Source organism: Heliconius melpomene, chromosome 8 (assembly GCF_056956725.1).
Source record: "Heliconius melpomene rosina isolate 202511_hmr_F chromosome 8, ASM5695672v1, whole genome shotgun sequence".
Classification (NCBI taxonomy): Eukaryota; Metazoa; Arthropoda; class Insecta; order Lepidoptera; family Nymphalidae; genus Heliconius; species Heliconius melpomene.
This window is the reverse complement of record NC_140396.1, coordinates 4,000,190-4,011,657: the sequence shown is the minus strand read 5'-3', so window position 1 is coordinate 4,011,657 and position 11,468 is coordinate 4,000,190. Positions and strand designations below refer to the sequence as shown.

Genomic DNA, 11,468 nt, shown 5'->3' with positions numbered 1-11,468 from the left:
AAATTTTAATGTAACAAAACGTTACTTTGACAACAATCGTCAACAATGGTGGAACGGATTCTGTGACATTTCTGAGGCAGTGTTCGTTTTCTGATACGAAAATATCAATAATGGTCAATATTTTAAATACAATAACAGCTGCGATAATATTTCAATAATATTTCGCTAAATTCTGACACAAAACATTGAGAATGTGTGATGTTTGTTCGGAGTTTTCACAGCTTTTAGTAAATTGTAAGTTACATTGTTTCGAAATTTTGTGGTTCATTTACTTTTACATTCGTATTTATACTTAAAACTCTAAAAGTTCACTGAGTTATGTTGTAATAACTACAAAAAGATAAAGGACAGAGCTTTATTTTTTTATTTTTGCAATAATTTTAGGTGAAACGAGATTAACTGACGATGTGTCCCAGTATCCAACTATAAGTCAATCAGAACTCGAAACAGTGTTAAATTATATACTTTCGTGGCCTCAAAGGTAATATTATATTGTTGAATATTGTTATACTTAATTAATCTAACACTATGTAAACATAATATACTCCTTAAAAAAATATAAATGAAATGAAGTCTTTTTGAAATACATATTAAATATTTTGTTACTAATATTTTAGGCAATGCATGTGCTGTTACCGAGATGTGAAAAATTTTGAAAGATTTTATTTAGTAGTACAAAGTATACTATGCCTATCTGTATACCAATTAAAACAACTCAAAGATAATTTATTAGCATCACCTAAAATTCTAAATGAAAGTGCTCAGGAGCAAGAAACACATAAAGGGCAAGAAGAAGAAAATTCCACAAAAATTGAAGATGGAACTAGAGAGAAAGAAAAAAATAAACCAATACCAGAAAGTACAAAACCTGCAGAGTCCTCTGAAGCTTCTGCAGAATTACCTAGTGGAGAAAAAGCAATAGCATCTAATGATACAGAGCATGATACTTGGTCATTGCAACAAAAAGAAAAGCTGATGCATATTGTGTCTAAAATTTTTCTCCTTAACTTCCCCTTATACTTAGCCTGTAAGCACTCAGCTCTCAGCCGACTTGATGATTTATCAGCTCCAGAAATATCAAACCTCAGCTCATACTGTGATTTGCATGATACTGAAATACCAGCTTACTTATTGAGAAATGTGAGCTTATTTTGTAAACTTGGAGGGGTTTGTGCTATGACAGCAGTATTTGAATATGCTTCACCAACTAGCCTTCCTCTGTCTATGGCACATGCAATAGTTGCAGCTGTTGGTAATTTGAAACTATGGTTAAATTTTAGGGCAGTAGCACAGCTTTTTATGCCCTTACGAAGCAAGATATTAAAATATATGTGCAGCTTGGAAGACAAAGATTTGAGGGTGCCAGCTGTTAAATCAATGGCAGGTAGGATTCATTATTTATTAACTGTTTTTATTTATTTCAATCATAAATAACCACTTGAAATTTATATATTGCTTATTTTATTAATTTAGATTTTATGTGGGGAGCTGCTAAAGAACCTCTAGATGCTCCATTAGCATTTGATGGAGATGGTCTTGCTTTGGCTTTCAAATATTTTAATAGTAGTACTCTTACTATGAGGCTTGCTGGGGTGGCTCAAATCAATGCTCACATAGCTGCCCATAATGAACTATGTGCCGGGGAACCTGCAGCCAATGCTGAGGTTGCAGGACAACATCTAGCAACTTGGTTGACTTACAATAACATTATTGAACATCTATTTGGCCCTAATTTACATGTTGAGGTGAGGAAATACTTCTAAAATATGTGAATTGTAAATTATATAAGTACCAATATTTAGTACCTGATTCTTGTATTTAAATTTCACAGGTTATAAAGCAGTCACATATGATTCTTAAATTTCTTGCGGTGGAAGGCCGAGTAACAAATGAACATGTGGAATTAGTGTGGGCAGCAGCACAGCTCAAACACTGTGGCCGTCAAGTATATGATCTATTGCCTGGGTTTATTAGGGCATTAGCACCTAAACCTTGTTCTCACTTATATAGCTTATTGTGTGCTCTACCACCTAAGGAACACACTGAACAGGTATTTTTATGAGATGTCTATGTAACATTTTATTTTCAACTAGCGGACGCGAACGCGGTGAAATATTTTTAAGAGTCAAATTTTATAATAATCGGTGGCGTTTTAAAGATTTTTCTATAGAAACTTTCAACCCCTTATTTGCACCCTTAGGGGAAGAATTCTAGAAAACCATGAAACACGTGTTCAATTAAATACTTTTAAAAATCTATATTTAAAATTATATAAAAATCGATGCCGATTTATTTTTTTTCCATACAAACTTTCAACCCCTATTTCACCTCTTTAGGGTTCAAAATTTTTCAAAATCCCTTCTTAGTGGATGTCCAGATTACGAAAGTAATCATCTCTCCAAATTTCACGTTTCTATCATCAGCGGTTACGGCTGTGCGTGCGTCTTACCTCAGTCAGTGAGGACAAGTCCTTTTATATATATAGATTAACATAATAAAATTACAATTACAAATACTGAACAAAGTTGTGATGTTTCAAGTTTTTTAACTTTACACTCTATCCCGTATATTAGTAGTATTATGAAACCATAGTAGTATGAAACTCCATTCCCATTAAGATTTAAGACACTTCCCATTTTCTGCCTGAATTCTTAAGGCATTGCATGGTGAGTGGTAGAACTCAGGCAAATGGAAATATTTAATAATATTAAACATATGTTTAACATAGCAGAATTTCAAGCCATATATTTAAGACACTCCATGATGCCAAGCCATAGATTGAATTCCTGGATTCAAATATCTAAAACATATAAAAATATTTTTTTTTATTTGAAACATAATTTTGTATATATTTTCTATATAAATATTTTAATATTTAATTGCACCAGGTGTGATTCGATTTCCGTATATCGAATCTAATCAAATCAGTTGTAAGCTTCTGCTTCTCGGCCACGACGGACGCAATTAAATAATAATATAAATAGTGATATTGCAAATACAGCACAGCATTGAGTTATATGCTGGGTACAATGTGACTTCATGATTTATCTGTTTACCCTTACAGAGTCTTTACCTAGCATCAGCACTAATGCGTGCGATGTGGGCGCGAGGCGGCTGCGGCGGCACTTCGTCCCCCGCGCCGGAGCCCCCACGCCTCGCCCCACCCGTCTGCAAGCCACATCACAGATCCTCCTCCGAGGCCAGCGTCAGTATGGACCAGACTAACTCTGATGATGATCCTGTATGTATTTTGAACACACTTTTTTTTTAATTATTCTTATTCATTAAATTATTGCCTTAGACAATGCTTGAAACTGGACTTATGTGCCTTTATAGATACAGTTTCTATACTGGCTAGTTGTTGGACTAGAATGTGATTTGATAGTTATTCATTATTTATATGTTAATATATTTCTGATTGTGTACAAACTTTCAAAGAGAATAAAATATTATTGTTACATATTTGTTAAATTTACTAGATTAGAAGTAATGACTTTTTAGATTTGCCTGTTTCTCGCACATAGTCTGGTAGGCAAAGGGTACCTAATGAAATATTTCATTACGTTGAGTTGGAATAATCCATAACCTGTCGCTTTTACAGTCGCACGTTTGTAGAATGTAAACTAGACTGGTAATAATATTAATATTAAAATATTACTAAAAAAATTTCATCCCATTTTCATTTTACAACTACTTTCTATAGTGACGAAATGTGTTGTCCCTTCAGTGTACTTATATAGTACTTAACCATGAAGTGACTATATTATTTTTATAAAATTTAAAAACCACATTTAAGATTAAAATGAGATAACTTCATAAATTTTTCTTACAAAATAACAATTATTTTAGTGTGAAGAGTTAAGTACGTCAGGTGAAGAAGCTGGACCGACACCGCGGAAACAAAGCAAACATCAACGTGAACTAGCAGGTACAAAAATATATTTTTTTAGCTTTACGCACATAGCAATTAGCAGGTGAGTTAGAGGGAACATGGAAACCTAGTGTACATACACTCTGTTCCCGACATAGACATAAGACAAATGTGTGTGTAAACTTGTAACTCTCAGCTGAATTTAAGAGGTGTTGAGTGATGGAATGAAATTATTAAATATTTAATTTCTTCGACTGTGTATCGAACCCACAACCTGTCATGTCTACAATCGCACACTTGTGCTCCTGCCCCGCGACTGGCCTCAATATATTTTTACATATTAATATAAAATTTATTTTTGTGTTCATTCAGCTGCTGAAAAAGATTGGATTTGCGATGGAGAAGAATTAACGAAAAAAGAATGTGCTACACTTAAATCTTGTCAAAAGTAAGTGGAAATTGTAATTTATTTGATGTAAGATAGTAGTAGTAGTAGTAGTTAATGTTATGTTAATCTTATTAAACTTAAATTATATTTATTATATTTGAAGGCGTAACAAGCGCGCAGGCAGCAGCGGTAGCGCAAGTAGCGGTGCGGAAGAGCTTCTACGTCCGCGCAAAAAGAAGTTGTACAAGAAACGCCACAAGCCGGGCAAGACTAGGCATTTCCGTGAGTGCATGGTCCATAAACGTTAGAAAGACATTTGGATAAATTACTTTAAATATATACATTATTTAACTTCATTCTGTTTATAGAGGTAGATAAGCACAGGGAACCTCAACAGGTTTCACACACTTTAAGACATTTTCCACAACTTTCCGCCCAATTTTCGTATCGAATGGTGGGACTTGACACTGCCGTTTGTCTCACGAGAGCGAGGAATTGAAAATATTTCATTTCTCCAAGTGGGTATCGAACCCACACCGGCCAGGCAGGCATCTTGCAAATCTTAAAATTAAAAATTAAATGTTACACTTTCTATAACAAAATACTCAACTTTCATACTTTTTTAGATAAATCATTATAATAATTTTATATGTGTAAAATACTAGTGCTCTGTGATTTTTTTATTTAAAGTTTTGATTTGATGTTTGTAATTGAATGTTGCTTTGATTTGACGTATACGGGCACATCTCGATTCTGTTTCTTGATAAATATTGTAGAAATATAAAAACTATGAGTAAGACCCATACAATACACAGAATTTTTATTAAAAATAAAATATGTATATATAAACTTCATTATATTGAACAGTGGCGACACAGTTAAAGACGGCAGATTTAGCAGAATCAGTGTCTGAAGTGGAGGAAGAGTCGTCTGGCAGCGATACCGCACACTGCCAGCTATTGTGTGACAATGTTGATGCTAGGTTAGTTAATTGTTTTGTGTTGCTGTAATTGTAAAAATAATTATATATACTATAAATTTAATATTCATATTAATACAATTAAAGTTGAAGAACTCCTAAATTTTGTTATTTATCCTTATCATGTAAGTATGTCTGTATGATAGTTAATAGATATTCATGAAACATAGTTGGCAAATATATTACTAATATATAATTAATTATTTTCAATTTTATAATTAATAATTGCTGTATGTTAAATAATATAATAACAAACAACCAACTAGAACAACTAAAAACCATAAATATTATTATATCTCGTCTCTCTATTAGCTCCTCTAAATTTTATATGAAAAATTCAAAAATTTAAACTTTTATGTACAAAATCATAGGAGGTTAATGGAACTCCGGCTAATGGAGAGTTACAAGCGACGTGAAGAGGAGGAGGGCAGTGCGTCGTCAGCGCTGTCCGCCCACTCGCACTCACACCGACACTTGCCCGACTTGGACGAAGATGATTCTGCGTGTGAGGAGGAGCTTGCGAGGCTTGCTGCACAGGTTATTGCTTAAATTTATTATTAACCTATATATATAGAAACTAGTGTTAAGACACCGAAGTCCCCATATAATTCCCAATTTTAGGTGTAATGCGTGCCGAGTGACGGAACGCCGCGCTTTGTGACCAGAGCAAGGAAAATAAATACTTTATTCCCTTGAATGTTAATTGAACCTAGAATTGTACCGTATGAAGTCAGATGTTGTACCGCTACGTCACGAAGGCTATCGAATAAGAATTTATTTATTTAATTTTGGTTATCAGGCTCAATGTCTAACGGAGTACGGAACGGTGACAGTGGGCGTAGGCGTGGAGGCTCGTCCGCCCTCGCCGGCGCCCGCGCTTCCCTTCAATGTAGACGACGTGTGCCGGCCCGGCAACACACTATTGTGGGACCTGCTGCAGGACGGCGCCATTGTGAGTCGTATGACGAACCATCTTACATATTATCTATTCAAATCATTAATTAGTTTATTGTTGTAATTTTTATTTTGTGTGTCATTTGTACTGTGCAGAAGCGTGGCTTTTGAATATAATAAATAAAATAAAAAATTAATATAAAGCTAAATACAAGAAATAGTCTCTCAATTTTCTCAACCAAATTATCTTGTATTTAATATGATATATGTTATTCGTTTACACAATGATATTGATTGTATTTATAAAAAAAGGAAATAATTTATTAAGATATTTAATTTCCCGCTTTTCACGTGTCTGATAAATCGATGTTTTGTTTTTCTATAGATGTAAAAAAATAAATTTATATATGATTATCCTTCCGAGTGGAGATTAAATATACAACCACCGTATTTACATTTCAATACCATTCCATTGTAGCGTGGTTTAGCGCGATCAATTTCTTATTCACTTTTTAAATATTACAGGAACAACTTGGTGAAGGTCTTGCGCTGGAAGCAGAAAAGGCACTTTGTACGTTACTGTGTTTCAGTACTGACAAATTCATCAGGATTAAATTTATTGAAGGCTGTCTTGATAATTTAGCTAACCACAGGTATGTTTTGTTATTATTCCACTTACTTAATCTGACAGTTTTATATTTTTTTAATTTTGGCATATTACTTTTATAGATCTGTCGCTGTTTCTCTTCGATTATTGCCGAAGCTGTTGTCGTCATTTCAACAATTACGAGGAATGGATATGCATCAGGTGATTCACAAATTCTTATTATTTTTACGTTTTTTATAGATTCGATTTTATTATTCTTAGAAACAACACTGGTTGAAAATACTTTGTTAATATTTATATCCTACCTATAATACATGCAATTTAGTAAGAAGATAAAGCGCGACCTTGAATTTTTATATTGCTTTTATAAAGTATAAAAATATGTTATTGATTTAAATAGTATACATATACGATATACATATAATTTTGATGTCTGTAAATGCAAAAAAATAGCGTCGAGTTGAAGAAGATAGGATTAAAGTTCATATTGAAAATTTTTATTAAGTCTTGATAATAAAATGATATGAGAAGAAACAAAATTAATAATTTGAATTACCCATCAGGTGGTGATGTGGGCGGAGCGCGAGCGCGGCATGATGCGCTTGTTCCTGGAGGACCTGCGCCACTACGTGTCGCAGCGCGCCGCGTCCGCGTCCGACGCGCAGCACTACGCGCACATCACTGAGCTGACAGTTCGACTGCATTTTCTTACTGCGATCTTCTCGCCGTTGGGATCTCCGCATCATTTTAGGTAGTTTTTTATTGGCGAAATTGTTTAACATCATTATCTTTTATGAAGAGGATTAAATATCTGAGTATAGATAAAAAATGTTAAACAGTAATGGTAATCATTAAACAAGATCATGCAATTTCTAATTTTTAAAATCTTTTGAATAACTCTTGTAAGATGTAATGTTCTTTGATACATATGGTTATCGTTGAGTGAACCCCAGTGATGGCTTCATTAGACAAATAAAAAATATTGCGCTCAATTCGAAAATAATAAAAGTATCTATTTTATTACATTATGTGAATAACATATGCAGAATGAGCCATTAAAGTCTGTATAATTCCTAGTGTCATCATCCAATAATGGCGCCTCTAGAAAGGAAGCAAGTGAATATATAAAGGAATGAAGAATTTATTATAAATGATATAACTACTACTCTAAATGTCTGTTAACATACAAAAAATATTAGTTCTTAGAAAAATAAGATTGTATTTTAGAAAGCTTACCTAATACCTACAATTGTTTTGTAGATTAACCGTAGAGCAAGTGGAAGAGCTATGGCAGTGTCTGGTGGCGCGCGGGTCGAGCGAGTGCGCGGACTGCCTGTACTCGTGGCTGCTGTCCCATACGAAGTCGCCGGACCAGCACGCGTTGGGGTTGGACGCGCTACGGTTCCTGTATGTAGAGAAAATGCCCACTTTAGACCCGGAGGTAAAGATGAGAAATTTTTTTTTTTATATGATCATTGATTTATATTATCATCTATATTTTAATTTCCTTGCTCTGATTAAGCAAAAGTAAGCACAGCGTTGAGTTCCATCCCTCCAAACGCAATGTCTCTGTGAATGTCGAATAATAAAAAACAAAAATGGTTGAATGTCTTAAGATAGATGTTCCTCCTACCATGCTATATGGGCGATATAGATTGATCTCATTCTAAAAGTCGGGAACGGCAAATGTTACTGTTCTGGTTTTGAAGATGAAAGTAACAAGTTTTTAAAATTATGAACTATTAAATTGCTATATAAGTATTATAATTTTAACAGACAATCAGCATAATGGGATTGAGTCTTTACCAACAATTATGCAATCTGGCACGTATGCTGCTCGGCGCGGGGGACTCAAGAGACGCGGCGCACCTCCACACTCTCGCTATGGATCACCTATGGAAAATTGCGCTGAGAGCTAATAGCACAGGTGATTTCTTTATATTATATTATCCTTTATTTTATTATGTGACGATGGATAAGATTTAAATTATTTATAGTTTATTCCATATTGTTTATTAAATTGTTACTTGAAATAGCATTGTTTTTAGAAGTTTTAAATGTGTGTCATAATTATCTAAGTAATTTATTGTCTCAAAAGAAACATAATTAAACGCCAGTTATGCACCACCAGTTTGCCTAGTCAATTATTGACCACATATTATTTATTTTGACCATTGGTAATTTATACATGAGAACTATCAATATTTTTGTGAAATAGAATACGAAATTGAATCATAAAAAAAAATTATTGATTTCAATAGCATTTAGCAATTTTCATTCATGTTAACCAATTGATGTTTATAAAATGTTATTATGTGTTTCTCCAAAGAAATCTGTAGGTCTATAGACGCAAAAAAGTAGCGTCGAGAATAGTTAGTAGTAAGCCAATGTTTATAATAATTTGAAGTTAATATAAGGATTAATATTCAAAGAATAATCAAGAATAATCAAAAATATAATGTTACTTTATTGTTTTAGATGTATCCATGGGTGCAATCCAGTATTTAAACAGCTACTATATGGGCCAGCAACTTCAACAAGAAGATGACTTTGTGTCTAAATGCATGTTTCACCTCTCGTCGGCAGCCGAAAGACTTATATCTAAAAACGAAGATGATGACGGAGCTCCACTTTCACCGAGTGTGACGATAGAAGGCAACAAGGAATCTGAGAAAACTACAGATAAACAAAACATTTATGAGCATATGACTGATGAAGCCGCCTTACAATGTATACAAAGAGCTCTTCTACTTTTAAAAACTCATTTGGACACATTTAAAAGAAGGTGATTTAGTTAAATTTATATTTGTTAATAAAAGTTTTTGTGTATCATTTAATGACTTGATACAGATTTGATTTAAGGATTTTCTTTACTTTTGCTTATTTTCTTCCCTAGTGAACAATGCACAAAAGTTCCGGAAGCCTCACTTCAGGGCGGCCATGACAACTGTACTGTATCTACCTCATCTGCGTTATAATATATATAATAAATGATCTCAGATACGCATACCACCTGCGCCGCTGGGCGCTAGCAGAGTCAGGCGCGTGGGAGGGCGGCGCGAGCGGCGCGGGCAGCGTGCGCGTGACGCTGCAGCCGGCAGGGGCGGGCCCGCGCGCCTCGCTCGCGCTGCACCACTCCGACCTCGTGGCGCACCTGCGCGCACACGTGCACGTCTGGTGGGAGAGGCAGGTTGGTGGACGATATCGAATTGTGGAGTCGATATCCTCTCGAGGATAAATAAAACCACGCTAAGTGTCTGGCTATGGACAATGACATTTGTAATATTATCCCAGGAAAATATAAAAAATGAGCTTTATAATTTAACGAAAAAATTATTATTTTCAATATTTTCAAATACATAGAATATTATTTTTAAGTTAAGCATAACTCAAAAAATACTTAATTTAATAGATTCAAGGAGAAGATGGCGTTACGGCATTATCAACTGATGGACCTCTAAGAATGATCACTCAAGGCCAAGAATTGACTATAGATTATGATGAAAGAACTCTCTATGATATGGGGTTTAAAGACAATCAGGTTAGTAATTTAACAAAACAATTTAATATTTTTTTCTGTTTATGAAAATATATATAAAAATTATTTCCTTACATACCCTAGGTAGTAAATTAATTGTAATTTTGTTATAAGAACAATTATTAAAGTATAAAGATATAGGAATAAATGTTATCTCCCTAAGTGGTAAACATATTTTGTAAATTACAAATATTTTTATGCTTTTACCAAATCAAAATCAACATTATAGTAAAATAATTATTTTACTTCTTACTGGTATTTTTCCCATTTTATTAATAAACTAGCGGACCCGGACGCGGCTACGCCTGCTTGAAATATGAGAATATAATTTCTATACAAATATAATTTCAATCTAGATGAAATGCTAAAAGTGACTATTATATTTATTTTCATAAGGATGAATATCAAAATGACGCGGTAACGAACGCGGTCGCGTAGCGACGACGGTTGTTATTAACATGGCAGAATAAATTGCATGTCAAATTAGAAAGTATTTTAATTTATTAGTATATATGTGTAATGTAATATTATATAGCCTATAGCACTTCTGAAGAATGCAGCTTTCATACAAAACAAAAACAAAGTAAATCGAACCAGTAGATCCAGAGATCTTAGCGTTCAAACAAACAAACAAACAAACAAACAAACAAACAAACAAACAAACAAACAAACTCTTCCGCTTTATTATATTAGTATAGATTTGCATTTGCATATTTTCATATATGTATAAGGTTAAATTCGGGCGAAAGTTCGAGAACGAAGTGTCTTGACACTAGACACTAATTAAATAAATAAATTAATTTTAAGTTTCCATAATTCAATTCCAGCTAGTATTCGTATCGGTGGGTGTGGGCGGGCGCGGCGCGTGGGCGGAGTGGCCATCCGCGCAACCAGCGCCGGCGCGCGCACGCCTCCCCACGCACCTCCTCCTCGACCCCACGTACTTCCACCACCTGTTCACGTTGATGCAGGCATTGGGGCAGATGAAGGAACCTGGGACTGGAGTATGTTATTTTATTGATTTTAGTGCTTTGTGTTTGTTTTGTAAGATGTGAATCAAGCAGGTCTATGTAATATTTAAGAATTGTTAAAAGTCTATTTAATTATATTTTGAGCTTAATAGACTAATGATTTCTTAAAAAGAGGAATAGACTTATGTGAAACCAGGTTTTATATTTCATTGCACTATTG

At 34.2% G+C, this 11,468-nt stretch overlaps 1 protein-coding gene across 1 annotated transcript in view; it reads left to right on the top strand.

Moving 5' to 3' along the window:
* Positions 1–43: 43 nt before the first annotated feature.
* Positions 44–11,468, top strand: part of puf (ubiquitinyl hydrolase 1 puf) — a 37,189-nt gene continuing 25,764 nt past the window's right edge. Inside the window, exons 1-21 of the mRNA XM_085189702.1 lie at positions 44–234; positions 385–481; positions 618–1,384; positions 1,474–1,745; positions 1,832–2,050; positions 3,065–3,241; positions 3,850–3,928; positions 4,244–4,319; positions 4,423–4,541; positions 5,127–5,241; positions 5,610–5,775; positions 6,038–6,190; positions 6,658–6,785; positions 6,862–6,940; positions 7,303–7,490; positions 8,000–8,180; positions 8,516–8,666; positions 9,218–9,524; positions 9,740–9,929; positions 10,152–10,280; positions 11,105–11,281. Coding sequence (XP_085045828.1) covers positions 192–234; positions 385–481; positions 618–1,384; positions 1,474–1,745; positions 1,832–2,050; positions 3,065–3,241; positions 3,850–3,928; positions 4,244–4,319; positions 4,423–4,541; positions 5,127–5,241; positions 5,610–5,775; positions 6,038–6,190; positions 6,658–6,785; positions 6,862–6,940; positions 7,303–7,490; positions 8,000–8,180; positions 8,516–8,666; positions 9,218–9,524; positions 9,740–9,929; positions 10,152–10,280; positions 11,105–11,281 — 3,813 coding nt within the window. The 5' untranslated portion in view covers positions 44–191. The remainder of the gene's footprint in view (positions 235–384; positions 482–617; positions 1,385–1,473; positions 1,746–1,831; positions 2,051–3,064; positions 3,242–3,849; positions 3,929–4,243; positions 4,320–4,422; positions 4,542–5,126; positions 5,242–5,609; positions 5,776–6,037; positions 6,191–6,657; positions 6,786–6,861; positions 6,941–7,302; positions 7,491–7,999; positions 8,181–8,515; positions 8,667–9,217; positions 9,525–9,739; positions 9,930–10,151; positions 10,281–11,104; positions 11,282–11,468) is intronic.